We start from the raw sequence: 25,232 nt of genomic DNA, 5'->3' as shown, positions 1-25,232 counted from the left end.
AAATGTAATTCTTTTTATGGCTTGCATTAACAACATTTCCATGTAGCATGAATTGACACACATTTGTACTTACAGAATCAGATCTGTTTGTATTTTCCTCAAAATCTTTTATTCCCATAATTCCTTTTAAACATATGGCTTGACTCCCCACAAACCCAATCTGGCAATCAAAGAAAGGCTCTCCCTTCATTAGTACCTGTGGGGAAAAAATTGCATTCTATGTGAATCTTTGAAAAACTATTTGCATTTATTTAGTTACTACAAGCCACTTGCATTGTTCCATATCTTCCACTGCCTCTTGGTAAGCTAAAATAAAGCTAATTCAACATTAGTAAGCAGATTTTTAGAAATATGCTTTGGTATCACAAGATAAATTGGCAATGGTGCCCTCAGTAAAAGGTAAAAGTCAATTCTATCAGACAACATTTAGTAGAATACAGTGCAGAAAGAATGGTATCATAATGTCACTTCAAAGATCCAGAAAGTTTTAGGTTCCACTTCAAAGACTTATGAAACCTTTACACATACTCCTTATTCTGCCCGTCTTCATTAGGCTCAGATATCCCAAGGAAATCTCCAGCAACAAAGCAGAGAAGGGCAAAGGCAAGACTCAAGTGGGGTACACACTATAAGAAAATTGGTCGAACGATCGTCTGTTTTTCCTAATTGCTTCACAGCAAGTCAGAACCAAGGAAGGAAATAATGTACGAAAAAGGCTTTTTTTTTTTTTTGTTGTTTATTGTTTCTGATCATGTGCCGTCTTTCTTTTCTGATTTTTCCCATACAAAAACAGTACAAAAACAGTACACTAGACATATGCCGGTTTTCGGTAATTCGATATATCGCGGTATTGCATAGCCACGGTATTGTTATTGTGGCATTTTTAAAATACCGAGTTTCTCTGTCAAGTCTGCCTGACTTGTGAATTGATACATTTCAGTGAGCTGGATGACTCATTCACTCACACAGCTAACCCCTTTCAGCATTAAGTCTCCTAACTATAAACAAAAATGATTACATTTGTATCTTTTCCTTCCCTCTGCCAGGGAGAAAGGAAGTTTAACCTCTTAAAGACTGGATCTTTCTCTGACACTTGTTGCTTGCAAGTTAAAATCAGTTTTTTTTTTGCTAGAAAAGTACTTAGAACCCCCAAACATTTTATATATTTTTTTAGCAGAGACCCTACAGAATAAAATGGCAATTGTTGTAATATTTTATGTCACACTGTATTTGCGCAGCAGTCTTTCAAACGCAATGATTAGACTTTAATGAATAAAAAAAAACAAAAAAACGTAACAGTAAAGTTATCCCAATTTTTTTTTTTTGTTACACAGAGAATCGTGAGAGAATCGTGATCTTTATTCCAAGCTAAAAAATCGTGATTCTCATTTTGGCCAGAATCGTGCAGGTCTAATATACACACACACACACACGCATAGCAGCCCACATTACATTATTATATAGCCATCAAGCAGTGTCTGGCCTACCTGGTGATGACTGGTCCTGGCGCTCTGATCCGATGGCCTGGTCTTTAAAGGGGCAAATCCTTGCGATCCAGAAGTGGTTAAACCTGCAGGAGGACCGGTGTTTTTATCTATTAATGACTTTACTATTGCTTTAGGCCTGGTTCACATGTATGCGGGTTGGCGGTTCACATGTATGCGGGTTGGCGGCCCACATTTGCACAGGCATAGCAGCCCATTGATTTGAACGGGCTGCTATGCCCTCATTTTCCGCAGAAAAAAGGTGCATGCAGCATTTTTTTTAAATTCAGTGGCCTTGAAATCCATCCTGCGTTTGCACCATGCGACTAACCTGCAGTTCCTGCTCTGGCAAGCTTTCTGCATTTTTTGTATACGTGGGCACGGCATTTAAAAATAAACAGTTTGCGTGTGCAGCAACGGCAGGTAAGTCGCATGGTGCAAAAGAAGGATGGATTTCATGGCCACTGCATTTTTTTAAATTCTGCATGCACTTTTTTCAGCTGAAAACGCAGGCATAGCAGCTCAAGCCCATTCACATCAATGGGCTGCTATGCCTGTGCAAATGTGGGCCCCCAACCCGCATACATGTGAACCAGGCCTAAAGCAATAGTAAAGTCATTAATAGGTAAAAACACCGGTCCTCCTGCAGGTTTAACCAATTAATGACTTTACTATTGCTTTAGGCCTGGTTCACATGTATGCAGGTTTGGGGCCCATATTTGCACAGGCATAGCAGCCCATTGATGTGAATGGGCTTGAGCTGCTATGCCTGCGTTTTCAGCTGAAAAAAGGTGCATGCAGAATTTAAAAAAATGCAGTGGCCATGAAATCCATCCTTCTTTTGCACCATGCGACTTACCTGCCGTTGCTGCACACGCAAACTGTTTTTAAATGCCGTGCACACGTATACAAAAAATGCAGAAAGCTTGCCAGAACAGGAACTGCAGGTTAGTCGCATGGTGCAAAAGCAGGATGGATTTCAAGGCCACTGAATTTGAATTTAAAAATGCTGCATGCACCTTTTTTCTGCGGAAAATGAGGGCATAGTAGCCCTTTCAAATCAATGGGCTGCTATGCCTGTGCAAATGTGGGCCGCCAACCCGCATACATGTGAACCACCAACCCGCATACATGAGAACCACCAACCCGCATACATGTGAACCAGGCCTAAAGCAATAGTAAAGTCATTTATAAACAACACCTCCTTCAGGTTTAACCACTTCTTGACCACAAGGATTTGCCCTCTTAACCACTTAAGCCCCGGAGGATTTGGCTGCTAAAGGACCAGGGGTTTTTTTGCGATTTTTTACTGCGTGACTTTAACGGACAATTGCGCGGTCGTGCGACGCTGTACCTAAACGAATTTGACGTCCTTTTTTTCCCACAAACAGAGCTTTCTTTTGGTGGTATTTGATCACCTGTGCGATTTTTTGATCACGCGCTATAAACAAAAAAAGAGCGTAAATTTTGCAAAAATAACAATATTTTTCACATTTTTTTATATGAAATTCCCCAAAAAAAAAAGTAAAAATTAAAATTTTTTAACATTTTTCGGCCAATTTGTTTTATGCTACCTATGTTTGGTAAAAAAAATCGCAAAAAGCGTATTTTGATTGGTTTGCGCAAAAGTTATCGCGTTTACTAACAAAGAGAAAGATTTTTGTCATTTTTGGTGTTTTTTTTTTTAACGCATAATGGCGGCGATCTGCGATTTTTTTTTCGGTACTGCGACATTGCGGCGGACAGATCGGACCCTTGACTGACATTTTTGACACTTTTGGGGTTACCAGTGACATTACTGCAGTAATCAGTGCTATACATATGCACTGTTACTGCAAAAATGACACTGGCAGGGAAGGGGTTAACTTTATTGGACAGGGAGGGGTTAAGTGTGTCCTAGGGGCGTGCTTTCTACTGTGTAGGGACATGGCTATTGGTGTAAAAGCAAAGATCAACCGTTCTACATAGTAGAACGGTCAGATCTTCACTTTTACACAGGGAGAACTGACAGGCAGCTTGTTTACACAAGCTGCTCTGTCTTTCTCCCTTCACAGGAGCGATCGTAGTGTGGCCGGCGGACATCGAGTCCGCCGGTCACACGCACTGACTTGCCTGTGAACGAGCCGCGGCGGGCGCGCGCCTCGGCGGGCGCGCGCCCGCCCGCGATAGGCTCGCAAGTCAGTGACAGGCGAGTGACGTACCGATACGTCACTCTGCCTGGCCGGGGCTGACCGCCGCAGTATATAGTCGTGCGGCGGTCGGCAACCGGTTAATGACCAGGCCATCGGATCGGAGCCGAGCGCCAGGACCAGTTATCACCAGTTAGGCCAGACACTGCTTGATGACCTATTTTAGGCCTGGTTCACAGAGTCTGTACTGACTGACTATATAATAATGTGCATAAGTGAACCAAAGCCCCTAAATTCAGCAATGAAATTGAAGTGAGGTGGAAATTTAATAATTTAAATTTAATAATAGAATACCGTGATAATACCGTATACCGTGGCAAAACCTTAATCAATTAATCGCAGCATGAAAATCTGATACCGTCACAAGCCTACAGTACACAATAAATGAAAATCCCTTTTCCTGTTCCCGTATGAGAAAAATTTTGGAATTTGTCCCTTTGGAACTTTCTGTTCAGAAAGTCGGAATCGGCTGACGAAAATCGTACGATCCTTCCTCAGACGAAAATATTCCCCTGATTTTCTCATAGTATGTACAAGCCTTCAGAATGACAAAGGCAGGACTATAAATGGACAGAAAGATGGAAATATGTCTAACTCCTCTGCTGGATACTGCTAAGTGGAACTCTCCTTTAGCATTGTATTCTGTTTTGGGTGTTTGTATGTTCAAACACCTGCCTACGTGTCAGTCTTGCATAATACATCTCTTCTATGGACACCATCCAGTCCTACGTTTAGATACAAATTCCTGTTATGCACCACGCAAAGTGAAAAAAATCAACGATATACATTCAACACTGGGAAAATGCTCAGTAAAATTACCAATCCTGTTGCTAATAAGCAGATCACAATTAGTCACCATTAACCTCACACAGTGGTGCTGCACCAACAAATTTGCTTAGCTCTGAGTGTGGAATGATGGCTTTACATGCTAAGTTACTCTCGTGTTACTGTTCTCTGTGAGTGAAAAGATGACCTCCTGACAGCTTACAATGTCCGTATGGTTTAAGTATCACTCATTGAGGTCTGTCACTAATATATAGAAAACTATATTACCACTTAACACCTAAGCACATTCAGTACATCTCAATTTACTGATTGAATCCTAAAAAATGACCCCTTAGTAGGAAATTAGCATAACTAGGCAACTATAACAGAGAACTAGAAGTAGGTAAAACAAATAGCTTTGTACATTTTTCAAAACATACAACATGCCACAAATCCTAGGCTCTTTTTGTTTTTTTCTATGAGCTGCTTATTTCAGGTCTCCTTGACACTCTAGCACTGATGTGTTCCAAAGGTGGGGTGCTGAATCTGATTGACATAACAGCACAATTTCCGTCTTAGAAATACATACTCTCAGTTTGTTAATTTATACTGAATTATTTATTCAAACTTCCCAGCAGAAAACCAAAGGCAAGGTTTTACTGCATAGAATGTTTATTTTTGGAAGACTGCTTCAGCGCCAACACAATTGAAAGTGGAGTTGATGAGTTTGTCTAAATGATCACTAGAAGCTATACGTTTGCAAAGCTGACCGTCTGTTTTGGAAATGTAACACAGCAAAACTTCCAGAACTGTCCTGTGCAGAAACATTCCTAATATGTAGTTAGCCTGCTGAGAGCAGAGAGTGTGTGTACTGGTGGAGTCAATCAAATCCTACCCCTGATCCGATGCTGCAGCTCCCAGCTGCCACTTCTACACCAAGAACTGAGCAATCAAAGACCACTGATTGCTCAGTTCTCAAGTCCACTCTGAGCATAGAATGGTGAATGCTGGTCATCACTCTGTGCCCTGCCCCTCCAGCACTCACTGGAGCTCCAGACTGACGAGGATGCTCAGCAACTCACCCACGCTCTCAGCAGCACACAGAGGCTGAGCCAGATGCAGGTCTGGAATTTGGACAGATCCCAACATTATTGTCGGGATAACTGCAGAGCCTGGTCCGGCTCTGTGACACCCACTGTCGGCTGAATCTGGGTTTAGGAGTGCAGCAATAAGTCCACTCTGGTGACAGACAAGAGAAGTATGTACAAAAGAACTTTGGCCATATTTCTCCTTTATATTCCTAAGGTAAAGAGTTTTGGAGTCCTGCTGTGAAACGCATTAAATAAGTGCTTGAATTTAAACCGTTTTAACAAGAGTTCCCCTACTAACAACTTTTGAATAAAGTACATTAGTAACAAGTAATTTTTAATATTCATTGTAATATTTAAACCTAGAACATTATGTTTTTTTGGTCCATCTAACCATATCAAGAGATCAAAATATCTTCATGCTCCCCTAGCTCTAATCTGTAAAATCTTTATTTTACAGCTATCAACAAGGGGATAAAATAAACATTTGTATTGTACTACCAATACACCTTTAATATAGCTTGGATGTTGGATGTGAAAATGGGCTAGAGTAGTTGGTTCAAATCCCAACCACGGAACTCCCTGCACAGAATTTGCATGTTTTCCCTGTGCCTGCGTGGGTTTCCTCTGGGTACTCCGGTTTCTCCCCACACTCCAAATATTTGCTGGTAGGTTAATTGGATGCTGTCTAAATTGGCCCTTGTATGTATATGTATGAATGTGAGTTAGGGACACTAGATTTAAAGCTCCTTGAAGGCAGGGACTGATGTGAATATACAATATATATGTGAGGCACTGTGTCAATTGACGGTGCTATATAAGTACCTATAATAAATAAATGAATAATATTTAATTATGTACACTAAGCCATTGTTGTACTTCCCATATTTTATGTTTGCACAGATTACCATATAGCTTAAAATAGACAGGCTTTACCTCAATTGTTGTCCCTTCTTGTTCCCATCGTATGACTTCTCTGGATTTCACCTTCTGAGGGCTGTAATAGCTGCTTTCGGCTTGCATTTCAGTGAGCTGAAAAACAATATAACACACACACCTTCAATCCAGCCAGCACCAGCATTAAAGAATGGCAATCTGTCATTACTAGACTTCATTGATGAAGACAAATTAAAGTTCACTGTTGGCCAGAGTGTATTATTGGACAGGAAACAGGTGCAAAAGAAACAGCTGCAAGACATTAAGCACACCACTGCATAGGAGGCTGAAGTTAAATATGCCAAGTGTAATGTAAAGCAGGGCAGGAGCCAGTCCAGTCAACACACTGCCTTTCATTTTACTTTCACCTCTTCTCTCAACGCAGCATTTCTGCATGGGATGAAAAATGGCGGGGCATCTGAAACAACACTTGTGTGGTACATGGCTTCTTGCATTCCGCCACAGTCTTGTGATTCGTGAATGGTGGGGATTGACTAGCTGACAAAAGGTTAAACATTAGTCAATCACTGAGATCTTCTTAAAGATATTTACGTCTAGATCTGTCATGATGTTAGCAGCATATAAAGAGTAACAGCTATGGAAAAGAAACACGTGGGCCTCTACACTGCGAAAGCCCATATGTTCTCGGTTAGCAGAGTACCAACTTACAAGCTACTCAGGTAAACTTAGAAGGGAGGGCATTACCCAGCAAAATACACTTGGATTATACATTTATAGCTTCTCCTAAAAATAAAGTTTTGGCACCACATTTTTGCGGGCCACATCATTTATGACCTTTGCAGCCAGGAAACCAATGTAGGTAAAGACCAAAAACTTTCAAACATCATTGGTGTTGTATTTAATGAAGAGCTGAATTCCCAGCTGTAGATAACGGCTGACCACTAAGGTGACAACATGCCTGAAAGCAACACCTTAACCTTTCCCACTGGGCACTAAGCCATAACAGAACAAGCAGGTGATACAAACTACAGAAACCTGTTATTTTCCTGATCAATAGTACTTGGTGCTTTAATTTCCAGGCAGAGTTTTTGATGTAACCCTTTTGAGTATGATAGATTTTGATGTTCGAAAACATTTGTATTTTAGGTATGCTCACAAAGATAGTTTTATAGCTATCCTGATAACATTACTTTTAGTTATGTTTAGTTTAGTTTAAGTTGTGTGTTCAAGTTAAAGTAAAACCTGGCATAGGAAAAAAATGAATGCTGCCTGTGACGGTACTCACCATCACTGGGAGTGAAAGGCAGATACCTAACGGACACTGAGAACATGGCTTGTGGATTGCTTCAAATGGGGTCTGTATTTACATTTATGCTAATGTGTATTGTACTTCAATAGCATAGACAGGCTCAGGCTCTCCCTATTGTTTGTGTTTTGAGGTGAGACGTGTATTCTATTAAGCCTGTCTGTTCCAATGTTAAATGTTAATGAACTCACATATTGTTCTGTCCAGATGGCTAGATATTTAGTTCAGGTTAAAGCGGTAGTATCCCGCTTTTTGACACTTTTACCTACAGGTAAGCCTATAATAAGGCTTACCTGTAGGTACAATTAATATCTCCTAAACCGGCACGGTTTAGGAGATATTTGCAGTGCATGCAGCCGCTCACGCGGGGAGCTTGCCGCATGCGCGGGAGTGACGTCATCGCGGCTCCGGCCAATCACAGCGCCGGAGCCGCCAAACCCGGAAGAGACGCCGAGGGATCATGGCAGTGCCCGCAGCGATGTCCGGGGGTCCGTGTCGGGGCTTCGTTCTAAGGTAAGTAATACATAATGAGCTAGTATGCGATGCATACTAGTTCATTATGCCTTTGTCTTGCAGGTTTTTTTTTTTTTCCCGGGTTTTCAACCGCTTTAATTCTATTTCTGTATACAATTTCATCTGCATATGATAATGTAATCAGGCAACCCCTGACCTGTGTGTGGTAATCTGATGAGGAGAGGGATGTGTTCAAGTGTGTATAAATTGAGTGTGAAACTGTTCAATAAAGGAGAAGATTCCAGTATAAGCTAAGTTGTCAGCTAGCTTTGTATGTGGGCGGCTTGAAAATCTGATATCTATGTTCATCACCGAGAGGAAGCAGTATACTGACGGAAGTCCACAAGTACAGTGTGGGTTGAGGTTCCGTTACACTGCCATTTTTAACTGAAAACAAACACAGACTATTTGTAAAATGACAGTTTGCATCAATACTACTTGCTGCAGATCACTAACTCAAAGAATCAAAGTCGGGGGAGAACCATACCAGGCAGACATTTTTTCCCCTAAAGAGACCTGAAATGGCAACAGCTGTTTTATCTTCACTGCAGTTTTCTGTTAAAGCGGAGTTCTACCCAAAAGTGGAACTTCCGTTTTAGGTAGTAATAACCCCATTACATGCCATATTTGGCATGTCATTTTTTTTGGGGGGGGGGAGCGGGTACCTAGTTTTGAAAGGTACCCGCTTCCCCCATCCGCTCGGAGCGCCACGGCGCCCTGAACGGAAGTTCTCCTCTCCCCCTCTCTCCCTGCAATCTTCTGGGACATGTCAGAGGTCCCAGAAGATTGCCGGCCAATCAAGACGTGCAGTGCAACTCCCGCATGCGCAGTGCGTACCCGGCTGTGAAGCCGCAAACTGTCACAGCCGGGTGCCCACACCAGTAATGCCGGCGCCGCCGAGACCAGAGGGAAGAGGATCGAGGCTTCAGGCGGCTGCATCACTGGACCGTGGGACAGGTGAGTGAAAAGGCTGGAACTCCGCTTTAAGGTTAGGATTATAACGACTCTGCAATAGAACAATTTTTTTGGAGAGTTGCAGTTCTCCAAAGGGAATTAGGGAATTCCTTTGGGACCCCTAGGTCAGCAAACCTAGTGTCCCCATTTCAAGATTTACCCTCTGTTACTTCTTTGGGGACTACCCAAAATATGGGATTTTATTTTACTTACACTTTCAATGATAATGGTAAATAGGACAAATAAAGAGGGTGAATCTCCCCAACCTGGGCACAAACAGCAATAAAAACTGACAGGCATTCTAATCACTCTACACTCTATCAAAAACTAAAAAAAACCCTCTATAGTTACACTTTGAGGTTTTTTTTTTTCCTTAATGCATTAAGGTAAAAAACCTTTTGTGACCAGGATCCCCCCAGCCCCCCTAAAAACTTACCTAAGCCTGATCTTGAATCAGCGCTTTGTCTGGGAGCAGGAGCTCTCTTCTCTCTCTTTCCTTCCTTCTCCATGACAGTGAGGCAGTAAAGGGACCCACTGGCTCCTGCTGCGGTCAATCAAATTCTGTAAAGAGGGATTTGGCGAATGGGACCGAGCTACTCTGTGTGTATGGACACAGAGCCAGCATAAGTGCCCTCATAGGCAGCAGCTTCCTATGGGGGCACCGGCTAAAGATAAAGAGCCAGGAGTGATTGAAGGGGATCCCAGAAGAGGTGTTTAAAACCATTGCACAGAGCAGGTTAAACATGTTTTTTATTTTTAAGAAGCTTTAGAATCACTTTAAGTTTGACAAAGTTGAGGAGAGAGTAAAGTGGGGTACACACTAGTAGAAAATCTGCCGAAAATTCCCGTCCGAGGTAAAATCGTACGATTTTCGGCTAGTGTGTACACAATTTTCAGCAGCCAATGCCGACATTTTCAAAGAAAAAAAACAGAGGGACAAACACCAAAATCTTTATCGTCTGTCCCCAGACGACCAATTTCAGTTTAACCACTTGCCGACCGCCGCAAGTACATATACTGCGGCGGGCAGCCCCGTGCAAGCAAAGTGACGTATGGGTACGTCACTCACCCGCGAGCCAATAGGGGGCGAGCGCGCGCTGCCGGAGGCGACTCCGATGTCCGCCGGTCACTCGCAACCTCCCGCTGGAGAGGGAGAAAGGCAGGCGGCTGATGTAAACAAAGCCGCCTGTCATTCTCCCTGATAACAGCAGAGATCATACAATCCTGCTATGTAGGATACTAGGATCGTATGTCTCTGTGGTTCCATCAAAAGCCACACCCCTTTACAGTTAGAAGCACGCCCCCAGGTGACACACTTAAACCCTTGCTCTCTAATAAAGTTAACCCCTTCCCTGCCAGTGTCATTTTTACAGTAACAGTGCATATGTATAGCACTGATTACTGTAGCAATGTCACTGGTACCCCCAAAAGCGTCAAAAATGTCAGTCAAGGGTCCGATCTGTCTGCCGCAATGTCGCAGTCCTGAAAAAAAAAAAAAAAAAAATGACATAAATCTTTCCCGTAGTTAGTAAACGCAATAACTTTTGCTCAATCCAATCAAAATATGCTTATTGCGATTTTTTTCACCAAAAATATGTAGCGGGAAAATAAATTGGCCTAAAATGTTAAAAAATTTAGATTTTTACATTTTTTGGGGGGGGAATTTCATATAAAAAAATGTGAAAAATATTGTTATTTTTTCAAAATTGTCGATCTTTTTGTTTATAGCGCAAAAAGTAAAAATCGCACAGGTGATCAAATACCACCGAAAGAAAGCTTTGTTTGTGGGAAAAAAAGGACATCAATTTCATTTGGGTAAAGTGTCGCACGACCGCGCAATTGTCTGTTAAAATCACGCAGTGCCGAATCGCAAAATAGGCCCTGGTCTTTGAGCAGCCAAATCCTCCGGGGCTTAAGTGGTTAATGTGTATGCAGTATGTCCGCGAAAAATCGGATACGAAAGACCGCGCATGATCTGAAGTTGCTGACGACCCGGAAGTCTAGGAACAAATGTCCCAAAAAAAAAAAAAAAAATCGGACGAGAAATTTTGTGAACATTATGCACTGTCAACTAAAAACGGTAATGAACGCTGAGCAAGAGAGAGAAATCTGAGGATATTTCGTCTGATTTCCGTCAAGTGTGTACGGGCTTTAAGCGTTATACCTATAATATGGGGTTGCAGCACATTTCCCAACTCGCTCTGGCTGCCCGGTCATAGTTGTGACCTGCCACTTGCCTACAAGAACAAGCAGTGCCATTCCCATCAACAGAGAGGTAGAAATTAATGCTGCAATTTATACAACTGAAGCTTTCTTTGTCGTCCCGTGGGACTTTTCCGCTGAACTATCTGAGCACCAGATTCTAATAATGTCACACAGAGCGTGATGTGAAGCCAAGAAGCTATGAAAAGAAAGTTAGCTTTATATATAGCACAAATTCCCTCTTTCCTCCTCATCAGCTGTCAGCAATTATTGCAGAGGAAAAGCAATTAATTGATTAAAAGAACTCAAACATTACAAGAACAATTTTCAACAGTATTAGGAAAATGTTACGTTTAATTTGGCATGTTTTTTCTCTTTGCGCTGGAAGAGTATCAACCACTCCAAATGCTAATGCAGAAATATAACCCCCTTTTTTAATACCAAAAAATAAACCACAAATTAATTCCATACATTCTTCGCTAGAAACGAGAACAATGAAAGCTAATGTTTTCCATCTCAATGTAACATGTGAATCACATACAGAACATTTCATTGCAGATGTAACTTCTCTTTCCTGTTGGATGTTTGTTAATTTGTTGCAGGTCATCTGAGGGTAGGAGGTGTTAAAAAGCAGCAGAACTGCTACTCACAATGCATATTAAAGTGTGGGAAGAGAGTTTGTTAATCAGAGACAGAAATGGAAACTGAGATTAGCTGTGTGGTACTACAAATGTGTTGACGAGTGCTTATTTTTTGGACAGGTGCTTTAAGTAGTTCACCGAAGTATCATTGAAAAAGCCATCGAATTTTGGAGTTAATGTGACATTAACAGGGATACGTATGGATTGCAGGCAACTATTGAGGTCCAGAGACACATGTTTAGAGATTGAAACGTAATAGGCCCAGTACACTGGAATGTTCAGAAAAACACTTTTTAATGATTTTTTTTTTTTATGGAACCTAAAAATAAAGAATTGCAAATCCGAACATACACAGTAAAGCCCCGTACACACACATCGAAAATTGGCAGGGAATTTTCGTCCAACGTCCGATCTGCCGATTTTCGGCTTGTTAGTATGATGCTTCCGACAACCGACTCCGACTTTTCAGCCGAAAAAAATCTGGTGTGCATGCTATAAAATTTTTGTTGGCCGTCAAAACACGGCCGATTTTCGTGCAGTCAGTACTGATTTAGACAGGGAAAAATCTTATGAGCAAGACTGGGCATGCTCAGATAAGAAAGAACACAAAGAAAGCAAACCAACACATGACATCACTTCAGAAGCAGATTTTTGTTGGGCGAGAAAATTCGTGTGCAGTCTAGGCACATTCCAACCAACAAAACAACTCTGGACAAAAGACGGACGATCAGTCGGCCGATAATCGTTGCGTGTGTACGGGGCTTTAGGCTCCTTTCACACGGCTCCGTTCCGTTGACGGAGCTGTGCTGCTCAGCGGGGGATCGATCCGCCGATACCCCGCTGAGCAGGCGGATGACGGCTCTGTCTCTGCTCTGTGTGCGGAGAGGGAGGTATCAGATCCTTGCTGGTCTCTATGGGGGAATCGGATGAGAACGGACCGCCTGTCCGTTCTCATCCGATCTGATCAGCTGGACGGATGGAAAATAGGGTTTCCATCCGTCCGGATTTGACGGACAGGATCGGATCGAATGTCAGCGGAGATGTCTCCGCTCACATCCGATGCCCCATAGAGATGCATAGGGCATCCGTTCATATCCGCCAGAAAAACTCTGACAGGCGGATCTCAACGGTCCGCAAGTGTGAAAGGGGCCTAAAGCTACATTCACACATAGGCATTGAATAGTCAAGTGGTTTTAAAGGAGTTTTTATGCTCATTTTAGGAGAAATTTGCAGTATAGGGGCAGGGTTGCGTGTTTTTGGCCCCATAAACTTCTATTCTGGGAGTACCTGCAGAAAAACTTTTTTTTTTTTATCCAGTTCTGGACCGGAAGGATTTTCCCCCTTAACGACCAGGCCATTTTTTTTTTTTTTTGCGATTCTGCACTGCGGTATTTGAATGGAAATTTGCGCTGTCGTGCAACACTGTACTGACATAAAATCCAATTCCTTTTTTTCCCCACAAATAGAGCTTTCTTTTGGTGGTATTTGAACACCTCTGCAATGTTTATTTGTTTCGCTATAAACAAAAAAAGAGTGACAATTCTGAAAACAAAACAATTTTTCACTTTCTGCTATATAATATTCCCCAAAAAAATGTAAAAATCAAAATTGTTCATCCTCTTAGGCCAATTGCTTTTCTGCTGCATATTTTTGGTTAAAAAAAAAAAAAAACGTAATTAGCATATTTTGATTGGTTTGCACAAAAGTTATCGTGTCTACAAACTAGGGGAAAGATTTATGTCATTTTTATTAATTTATTTTTACTAGTAATAGCAGCGATCTGCGATTTTTAGAGGGACTGCGACATTGCGGCAGACAGATTAGACCCCTGACTGACATTTTTGACACTTTTGGGGGGACCCGTGTCATTACTATAGTAATCAATGCTAAAAATATGCACTGTTACTGTAATAATGACACTGGCTGGGTAGGGGTTAACCTAGGGGTGATCAAAAGGTTAATTGTGAGCCTAGGGGAGTGTTTTCTAACTGTGACGGGACGGGATTGCAGAGAGAAGAACGGTCAGCTGTGTTTACAACAGCTGACCGTCTTTCTCTCTCAGCAGGGAGCGATCACGGATCGGCATCCCCATTGCCTAGTTGGGGGTGGGAGAGCGTGTGAGAACCATGTGGGCGACTGATGTAGGGCTACATCATGTCGCGCAGCCGAGGCAGTAAAACTGCGGCTGGCGGTCGGCAAGTGGTTAAGTTGCTCAGCACTGAAGTCTACGGAAAAAAAAAGAATTGCAAAAATCTGCCTGAAAATAAACTTCTGTACTTTGTTAAACAACAGACTCCTAAATCCTCAGGTGTGAATAGGCACCATTTAAAACAATGGTATTGTTGAACGCTAAATGCTGCTGTCGGCTGTGCCTCCTGTTATCGTTTCTCCAGAGTTGTGTCTCACTAATATGGTGTCATATCTGGGTAATTAGGTCAGGCAGTATCCCAGCCTCTTTGAATTCAACTTTGACTATGGCTGCATGGGGTCAGGGACAGAGCCCTGTGTGGAAAGTGGTCACATTTATGACAACTTTCCAGGACCAGATAGGCCCCACGCTGAGCACTGGCATCTCTCTGTATGTCAGCTGAGAGTTGGTCGCAATCACCACCAGTTTCTGAATCTGTGACCTGATGGCAATTCTTTAGGAATCTGTTGCAGCTATACGGACAGGTTCTTAAAAGTGGAGGTAGTAAGAACTATCTGAATTTGTCGCACGTATCTGATCGGTTAACAAAACTGGTGCAAATGCTTACCTGAATAGCAGGTAATTTAAAGTGGTAGCAAAGCCCCCCTTGTTTACTTCTAACTACAGGTAAGAGTATAATAAGGCTTACCTATAAGTACAGTAAATATATCTTAAATGTGCACCATTTAGAAGAGAATTACTTTTGTAGCAGCAGGTGACATCACTGCGCTCTCAATGGACGACATGCTGTCCATTAAGAAAGCTTTGCAGCAGCCACGCCATTCAAACAGCCGGAGCTTAAGAATCCGGAAGGAAGACCGGGTGAAGATGGAATCCCTGACAGCAGTGACAATGTGTTGCTTTGAGTCTACGGTAAGTCTTTCATAATGTGCTAGCATGCAATACTACCACATTCAGGGGAGATACAGTAAGAAAACTGTTGTGAATGCTTGGAGTTGTCCAGTTTGGCAAGGCCGCTTTTTGAACAAGACCCACATCAATCGGCTTTTAATTAAACAAGAAAAGAAAATCAAATCGGAGTGTATTTAATTCACAAAAAAAGTGCCCAAAATACTGTAGTGAATATGTGTACACTTTAAATAAAGCCCAACTCCCAATAAAAAGCAAAGAAGCAGCTAAACAGCAACTGAAGGTGTTGCTGAAACATACAAAAAAGAATATCCTTTCTCCAATCTGCTACAGGACTATCCAACACACAGTGCACCTGCAACTCATTGTAAATATAGATGTTTTCAGAAATCACCAACAGCATCTAACCTTCCTTTGAAAAAACTCTGCTCTCTCCCCAACCTGCTACAGGACTGTCCAACCTACTGCAAATTTGCCTATGATGCTGTTAAAATAGATTGTAATTTTCAGCAATCAGTAGCACCTAACTCTCCCTGCAAACAGTCTTCTCCAATCACAAATGCCTTAGGTTTACCAACTCATAGCTGACCTAAACCTCATCCCTAGCAACAAGCTATTGATTACGCCACCACATTGTGCTTTGCAATGAAGTCAGAAAGTTAATAACTACTGTGTACCTACCTTAAACGTTACAGTGGCCTTTGTGCAGTAAAAACCTATGGAGACTATTGGATCTTTGGACACCTGAGATTTTGTTCCTTGGAATGCATTTCCATCTTCTGATCCCATGTAGCCACCTTCTCCATCATTATCACTGTAACTCACAATAGCAGGAACAAAAGACCAGGCCCATGACACCCAACCTTGTTGGTCATCATCATCTTGCATAGAGTACAGGTCTTGTGCTGGATACTGTATTCCTGTTACCAGCTCCTCTTCAGTTCCTGTAAAAAAAGGAACAATTAACCATTTACAACTATGTGCTGTGTGCATAAACCACACTCTCATATATAAGTTTAAAAAATGCATGAATGTCAATGGATGGCATGTTTGAACTCATTTCTAGAAGGCTTTGACATTCTCCCTTACTATGAAGATGCAATGCCTTCTTCCTTCCAACACCTCTGCCACTTAAAGTAGCCAGGCTTCCTGATTATGAGCAGAAGTAAAGGCTTAAATAAACAAAGCTTAAATCCTTGCCTCCTCACTGCTGATAAACATGTTGCATACTATTTATATTAAATCAGTGTAAACGCTTTTTCACTTCTTTGGGGTGATCACAGGCCTCTGTGTGCTGTGTTTCAGTGAGAGGCTCGACAAAAGAGCTGAATTCACTGAGCCATAATGTCACCCACTGGCTTCCAGCATATTGATAGTTATAGAGGGGTGAGAAAGTGCCCTCCCATCAGCAACAGGAACCGGCACTGTGTGATCACGTGCTAAGATGGCACCATCTTAGTATATATACAGCGGGTAAAATAGGTATTGAACGCGTCACCATTTTTATAAGTAAATATATTTCTAAAGGTGCTATTGACATGAAATGTTCACCACATCGGTAACAACCCATGCAATCCATGAAAACAAATAAGTTCAGAAATTAGGTTATGAGTAATAAAATTGAACGACACTAAGGAAAAGCACTGAACACATAAAGAAAGGGAGGTGCAAAAAAGGCATGGAAAGCCAAGACACCAGCTTAAATCGATCAGTAATTAGAAAGCAATTCTGCCCCTTGTCAGTGCAAATTCTTATATCAGCTGGTTAAGTCTCAACTGATGGCCTATAAAAAAAGTTTCTCATTACTAAGGTGTCACACAACATCTCATGATGGGTAAATGCAAAGAGCGCTCTCAAGACCTTCAGAACCTTATACATATTGATGCCATTGATTACAGAAGGATTTCTAAACTTCTGAATGTTGCAGTGAGCACAGTTGGGGCCATAATCCGGAAGTGGAAAAAAACATAATTTCACCATAAACCAGCCACAATTATGACCAGAACGCAAGATTTCTGACAGAGGAGTGAAAAGAATGATCAGTAGAGTTGTCCAAGATCCAAGGCCTACTTGTGGAGATCTTCAGAAAGACCTAGAATTAGCAGGTACAACTGTTTCAAAGAAAACAATAAGTAATGCACTCGCATGGCCTGTATACACACCCTCCACGCAAGACTCCATTGCTGAAGAAAAAGCATATTGAAGCTCGTTTAAGGTTTGCTGCACAACATTTAGACAAATCTGTGAAATACTGGGAGAACATAGTCTGGTCAGATGAGACCATAACTGAACTCGTTGCATGCCATAATACACACCATGTTTGGAGGTTAATCCCTTTAGCCTCGTCTAACGTAGATTTACTGCGGCACTCTGCCGCTTACAGGCAAAGCGGCGTAGACCTACGTCGCTCGCCCACGAGACTGTAGGGGGCGAGCACGCCCCGCCGGTGGCACGCTCCTGCCCCCGCTCGTTACCTGGGGAGCCAGCCCGTGTGACCGGCAGCTCCGATGGCCGCCGGCCACTCGCAATCTCCTGCAGGAGAGGGAGAAAGACAGACGGCTGATGTAAACACAGTCGTCTGTCATTCTCCCTGAAGTAAGCAAGATGAATTGCTAGGACCTCCACTGACAATTATTTTCAGATCCAAGACTTGTGAAGAACCTTCAGCTTCCTGGCTACTTAAAAAGCACATTAAAAAATAATTTAGCTGACACCACAAGGCAGAATTACATTGATTAGTTCCCTCTCCTAATACTACTCCCAATGCGGACATTCCTTTTTGTCTAGTAATATTACGCCTGACCTTGTCGGATTCCATATTATTTAACCTGTGAAAGGTTATCTGATGAAAAAGGTGAAAATGGTAACCTATTAATCCTAGGAATTACGGCAATACGAACCTAAAGTGACACTTCATTGGTATTACTGCAGTGTAAACAAACAAATCAAGGCTTCTACATCATTTACAATGTTCACAATGTCTGGTTGCTGAATGATCTCCACAGTAATACAGATAAGAAGTCTCACATTATACCAATGGCAGTTTCCTCTCTGTGCAGTGCATTTTTGTGGTGGATTGCATTTTAGGCATGTTAGAATGCGTGTTTTGAGGAAACCACATCAAAGATGCAGCAAACCAGATAAATTCTTTTATATATATATATATATATATATCAAGTAGTTTAAATGTATAAACAACATACCGTACATATTCAAGCAACTGAAACACAATGCAATGTGAAATGTTTCGCGCCAATGAAAATACATAAAATAAAAATAATATAACTGCAAAGCAGCTTTGCAGCTCCCAACAAACCTGGCTCAGCTAAGTTAATTAAAAGATTGCATATAAGTGCTCTTTCACATGAACGGACTCTGCTAGCGGATCTGTCTCCTGATCCCCGCTGAGCAGACGGATGACGAACACAGCCTGCTTTCCTCTATGGGTGGTTGGATGTAAATGGATCGCCTGTTGGTTTACATCCGACTGTCATCCAATCAGCCAGATGGACGGGGAATGGATCCCCCATCCGTCTGTTTTAGCAGGTTGGATCGCATGGCAACGGGTGTAAATGGACACGTCCATTTACATTAGCCACTCCATAGAGGTATATAATATGTCCGATCAGGTCCGCCTAAAAAACTGACAGGTGGACCCGATCAGTCCGCCCGTGTAAAAGGGGCCTTAGGCAACAGATCCACAGACTTGGTCTGCCATTCAAGAGGAGGTTAAAGAGCTTCAAATTACCTTCTCTCTCGTTCTTCAAATGCTGTTAATAGATTCAAAGGTCAGCACATGAGTTCTCTTAAATCTTTCACTTGTAGAGTGAATGCGTTTGACAGATGGGCTGCTGGTACACCAAGACTTATGCCTAGTTATACACAAGCCGAATGTCGGGAGACATCAGCCGGTTCAATAAAAACCGGCTGACATTTGGCCTGGACGAGTATGCTGGAAAACCAGCAGGGTTCAAAAGGCTCCAGATTAGTACTCTCAGCCAATGGAACAGAGCACTGATCAGAGTGTTCTGGCGGTACTGTAAAAACACACAAGTTCAGTGAGGGAGAATGCTGTACCAATGCTGGATTGTTAGTACAGTGGCTCTGACCAGAGCTGACAGTTTTTACTTACTTAGGTGGGTAGCTGCTCATTCCTTAAAGCGTAACTCCACTTTTGTTGAAAACAAAATATTCCTCTCTGGGTGATCTATGTACATTACAAGGATTTTACCAAACTTTGTTGCAAATTCATACCATTTGTTATTCTGAAGAAATGTTCCTTTGTGCCCCTTTGCTAAGTGAGTCTAATGGGAGTGGTTTCATAATTATCAACCAGCTGCTGCAGAATCACGGCTCTAATAAGGAAATTGGCGAGGTCTGCATCCCTTTACACATGATTTGCTATTGAGAGTATATTACCAAAAATGACACTTTTGTTGCAGGGGATGCCAAAAATCTGACTTTTATCTTAGTGCAGACTTCTGGGAAAATCAGTGAGCCAATCACACAAGCAGGAAATTATGTTTCTGAGGGGCGTTCTGTACACAATCTGTGTACAGAACACCTCCAGGTAACCATATTGCATTTTACGGACAATTACAGAGCTGCAGACTGAAAAGAAATAGTCATTTTTAATAACATTCACTTACAATATGACGTGTCACAATTGCATAGGCTATATTATTTTTTATTTATTTATTTTTTTATTTGTGATGTTTTTCTCCCCATGAAAATTGAATTACCCTTTAATTATCAGGTCTACCTTCATAATCAAGCAGGATAGAAATCAACAGAAGCAATAAATTTTTTTAAATATGCCAACAAATCTAATTGCTAACACATATGCTAACAAATCTTATCAAACATTATTTCTTTCTTTTTTTTTTCATTTTAGTTTACAATATTTACCAGTTACCTTCTTGTTAAAACAAAGAGTTAGCAAATGTGGCAACATCTGCATTCAATGAAAGTTAAAGTTTCCACTGCTATGGAACTACTGGTGGTTTCCTTCTCTTCCTCCATTTACAAGTGTAGTCAAACAAGTCTCACACACACAAACATCATCACTGACATCGCCTCTGACTAGCAAGGAAACCAACCACCTTAGGGGCGAGAGAGCAATTAATCTGTTCCTGCTTGTTGCTTCTAGATCAGAAAAGGATCATTTCTGACAGACATATTATGAACCACCTTCCAACCTTGAAAGTAAAGGTTAGGGAGAGCACAGCTGTTTGCCAAGACACAGGAATGACCTCATTTGTGTGCAGAAAGACAACTTACTTACGGAGTTGTTTTAACCCTCCACAGCCAGAGGTTCTGCCACATGGGTTAAAATAATCCACAGGTCATTCAGCAATTTTACTTATCTTGATTTAAAGCCAATAACCTCCAAATTACAATTAAGGAGACAATTTAGTGAAAGAAAACTTTAAAAAGTAACCAATATATTAAAGCTTAAGCAGGCAAAGTCTCTGCAAACTTCGTCTTGCCAATTATAAAGTTATAAAGGTAAGCTGCTGTTGTAAATAACCCAGGTGTGGTGGAATTTTTGAAAGGTCATGCTGCAACATGTGAGCTTTGTTGTTCCTGTGCACAGATAACATTTGTAGGACCTCACTGATAAAGATATTATCACAGGTACTTCTATAGTGCTATCAATTTATGCAGCACTTTACACGTATATATTTATTTATTACATTCACATCAGCCCCTGCCCTCGAGGAGCTTACAATCTAAGGTCCCTAACTCACATTCATACATACACCTACTAGGGCCTCTTTTAAGACAGAAGCCAACTGTCTTTGGAGTGTGGGAAACTCGAGTATCCGGAAGAAACCCATGCAAGAACTCGAGTACCCGGAGAAAACCCATGCAAGAACTCGAATATCCGGAGGAAACCCATGTAAGAACTCAAGTGCCCGGAGAAAACCCATGCAAGAACTCGAGTATCCGGAGGAAACCCATGCAAGAACTCGAGTACCCGGAGGAAACCCATGCAAGAACTCGAGTACCCGGAGGAAACCCATGCAAGAACTCGAGTACCCGGAGGAAACCCATGCAAGAACTCGAGTACCTGGAGGAAACCCATGCAAGAACTCGAGTACCCGGAGGAAACCCATGCAAGAACAGGAAGAACATGCAAACTCAGTGCAGGCAGTGAACTGACGACCCTAGTGCAATACTGCCAAAGCGTCACATTTCTGCTGGCAATTTCCTTCACAACTACCTGCACCTAATCTAGGCAAGCATTTGCACCAGTGTCTGTGAAATTACCAACACATGCAACAAATTCAGGTGCTTTTAGATAGAAGGCTCTAATTAGCAGGGACCTGAAACTGTCTGCCCTCATCTTGTAAAGCGCTGCGTTAACTGTTGGCGCTATATAAATCCGGTACAGCAATAATAATAATACTTCTTACTATCGCCACTTTAGGAACCTGTCGCTAAGAGTGACGTTTAGCATGTTTTAGATCCAATCACAGTTCTCCAGTGCATTTCCATATGCACACAGCCAATTCATCAACCAGATGCATGTTTTACAGAAGCCACCACCATATATTGTGAGTTATCGCAATGCAGGGATGTAAAGCTAGATGTAAACTGTCTCTATGTAACAGTCCTTCTTTACATATAGCAAATGCAATTCACGCAAAATATGGGGTTCAAACAGGAGAAAACACCAAAAATGTTCCAGATGTTTTTTAGGCATTATCGTTTAAAGGGATACCTATACCAAATCTGTCATGTGTAAGAAATGTTTAGGAAAAGAACAGAGTCCAAACAACCTTAATAGATCAATTAATGTGTAAAGGGTGCAGCTGCGCTATGTATATTTATATGCATTTAAACACATACACACATTTATCTTGCTTCCAAACATTTCAGGTATTATAAATCCACACACTACTATAGTGACACTGCACTGACCTTTGCCATGCAGGATCTGCAAAATTAAAAAAAAAAAAAAGAAAAATAATTTACAATTAAAGAGGAGTTCCAGGCTCCTTTCGGAAATACTGTAGCTGCTGATTTTTAATATTAGGGCACTTACTTGTCCAGGAATCCAGCGACGGCAAATTTTTCAATTGGCTATAGGGTGCTGCCACCGTCTTCTTGATTAAGGGAAACTGGCAGTGAAGCCTTGTGGTTTCCTACTGCGCATGAGCAAAGCGCGCTGGGGTTTGTGAATGGGCCAACTGTGGGGGGGGGGGGGGGGATGGAGGGTTAACCCCTTCCAGAGTAGGGAGACCTTCCGGATCATGAGATCACTGTAACTGGCCGTTACTCTGCACTCTGGCGGCACAGACTCCTGCTCACAGAGACTGGTAGCTGTCTGTGAAAGCTCGATCACTGTCCTGGAAGTGTGCAATGAACACACTTTTAACACAAAAACCTTAGCCACCATGATGCTCATGTACAGGTGTTAAAGACCACCCTCCTTGCGACTGAACGTTTGCATTATGTGGACAGCAACAGAATAAAAAAAGGAAAAAGAAAACCTAACCGAACACCGCCAGTTTTAAGCATAACTCAAGGAAAAACTTTTGAATCATTTCTTCTAGTGTATGGCCAGCTTTAGGGTTTTAGTCTAATGAAAATATTTTCGGTGGAGAGGGATTAGAACACTTATCAGGTTTTTATTGCTGTCTGAGCCCCGTTTTATTTGTCCCGTTAACTATTATCATCAAAAGTGAAAGTAAAAGAACATTCCAAATTATGGGTTGTCCCCAGAACAGGAATAGTGGGGATATCTTCCAATGAGGACACTAGTTCTGATGACAGGAGACAACCAGAGATTCCTTCAACTTAGAGGAATTTTCTCTCTTTCCATTTTGGCTATAGGACAGGAAGTGAAGGGACACAGATGGCAAAAGATAAACCTCACTGGGGTCATAATCCCTACTTACTCAATCCAAAATAAAAATTAAAAAAGGTTTGACTATAGCTTTACTTCACTGGCTCATGGAAATACAATTATAAAGCTCACTAGCAATTTAAACATAAGCAAACCTGTCTATAGTTAAAGTGATACTAAAGTCTCTTTTTTTTCATTAAAAAAAACAAACCTGTTATACTTACCTGCTTGGTGTAGTGGTTTTTCACAGAGCAGCCCAGATCCTCCTATTCTCGGGTTCCTATTTAGTGCTCCTGGCTCCTCCCTCCTGCTGTTGAATGCCCCCACAGCAAGCAGCTTCCTATAGGGGCACCTGAGCCAAGCCGCAGTTCCCAGTGTCCATTCAGATATGGTACCGCGGCCCCGCCCCTTTCTCTCCCTATTGGCTCACTGACTTTGATTGACATCAGGAGGAGCCAATGGCACCACACTGCTGTCTCAGCCAATGAGGACGGGAGTCTCGGACAGCCGAGTCTCTCGTGCAACATCGCTGGATCTAGATGGACCACCGTTAAGTATTAGGGGGGGCTACTGCACACAGAAGGCATGTATTATTTAAATGAATAAATAGTTTTAAAACTAATTGATAAGAGTCTGCACCTTCAACTCCTAACTTCTAAAATAAAAAACGATTGTGAAAATAAGACAGGATTTTTTTTTATCACTAATGTAACAAAGATGACCATCCTGACTTATCAAAAACTATTTAATGAAAGAATTCAGATATAAAAATCTCTTGCAAATCTTTAAGAACAAATATTCTTTATTTTTAAGAACTGGGCTCCAGTCTAATATAATCCCCAAGGAAAAAAAATAAATTACTCAAAATTTTTTTGGTTTCCTATTGGGCTGTTCTGTCGGGGAGACTGCCGACAAGCCAGCACTTTGAAGATTTCCTCAGAATTAATTCCTGAGAAACCAAAGATGCATATGGAAGTTTATATGAGACTAGCAAAAAGGCTACTGGCTCGCAGATGTTAGAGCTGATACTCTATCTTACAAGACCTTACAAGTTCTGCTTTTTCATGTTTGACTCAAAGGACCAAATAAACATTTTACAAAGGAGTGAAAGCAATATTTAGTTCTCCAATCTGACCTGAGAAGCTGCTGGAGAATTGGCGTTTCAAGGAGACTTATTTCTAAACCAAACCAGTATTCTGGAAAGACTGACAAATCATGTCTTCACTAAAATATGAAACCATTAGTTTGCTTCTGTAAAGGAAACCTATCATGAGATATTATGTATGCTGGCTTCAGCAACCTCCTATGCAAATTGCCAGTCGCCTGGCTGTTTCTGCTTTCAATGTTTAACAATTTGAAAATTGGAAAAAAAAAACATTTAGCCAAATAAGTCAGAAGTCTTGGGGAAGAGTTTTTTTTAAGAAATGGAGGCTATTTATTTCTCCCTCCCACATGTCACCTTGGGAGTTTAACTTCTTTCGCAATATTTCCCTTTTATGACTTGGCCATCTTTGAATGACCATAGCAGATGGGTGGCACTTAGGTACAGAGACCACACTGCTGCCCTCCTTGAACATAGAGAGCATATATGCAATTCTGTTTACTGGCAAATATTATTCCACTAACATTCACAAATAAGTATACCAGGTTACCATATTAGTACATCATATGAATTTTTCATTTCAGCTCATCAATGTATATTATACAGTAGCATTTGAGAAAAAAAAATTGTATCTTTGTAAACACATTCAGTTGTGCGCCACGTAAACTGAGTAAATAGACCCGTTTTAGGTTTATCTGCGCTACCAATGCCAGTTTTGATTTCTGGGAGAAGTACAGTGCCTTGCGAAAGTATTCGGCCCCCTTGAACTTTTCGACCTTTTGCCACATTTCAGGCTTCAAACATAAAGATGTAAAACTGTAATTTTTTGTGAAGAATCAACAAGTGGGACACAATCATGAAGTGGAACGAAATTTATTGGATATTTCAAACTTTAACAAATAAAAAAACTTAAAAATTGGGCGTGCAAAATTATTCAGCCCCCTTAAGTTAATACTTTGTAGCGCCACCTTTTGCTGTGATTACAGCTGTAAGTTGCTTGGGGTATGTCTCTATCAGTTTTGCACATCGAGAGACTGAAATTTTTGCCCACTCCTCCTTGCAAAACAGCTCGAGCTCAGTGAGGATGGATGGAGAGCGTTTGTGAACAGCAGTTTTCAGTTCTTTCCACAGATTCTCGATTGGATTCTAACACCTGGATATGTTTATTTGTGAACCAT

General features: G+C 41.5%; 1 protein-coding gene and 1 long non-coding RNA gene across 4 annotated transcripts in view; one reads left to right on the top strand and one right to left on the bottom strand.

Moving 5' to 3' along the window:
- The window catches only part of LOC309555764, a 1,250,709-nt gene that overhangs the window by 875,424 nt on the left and 350,053 nt on the right, over window positions 1–25,232 (top strand). The gene's annotated exons all lie outside the window — the stretch shown is intronic.
- The window catches only part of VPS13B (vacuolar protein sorting 13 homolog B), a 1,502,642-nt gene that overhangs the window by 1,300,890 nt on the left and 176,520 nt on the right, over window positions 1–25,232 (bottom strand). For all 3 annotated transcript variants that reach the window (XM_082257852.1, XM_082257851.1, XM_082257853.1), the window contains exons 8-10: window positions 15,779–16,041; window positions 6,463–6,558; window positions 74–196 (exon numbers count right to left, since the gene is read on the bottom strand). In XM_082257852.1, coding sequence (XP_082113978.1) covers window positions 74–196; window positions 6,463–6,558; window positions 15,779–16,041 — 482 coding nt within the window. The remainder of the gene's footprint in view (window positions 1–73; window positions 197–6,462; window positions 6,559–15,778; window positions 16,042–25,232) is intronic.

The sequence above is a fragment of the Pelophylax lessonae genome (assembly GCF_965119305.1).
Source record: "Pelophylax lessonae genome assembly, chromosome: 5".
Taxonomy (NCBI): Eukaryota; Metazoa; Chordata; class Amphibia; order Anura; family Ranidae; genus Pelophylax; species Pelophylax lessonae.
Note: the sequence above shows the minus strand (reverse complement) of the source record. Positions and strands in the feature narration are given on the sequence as shown.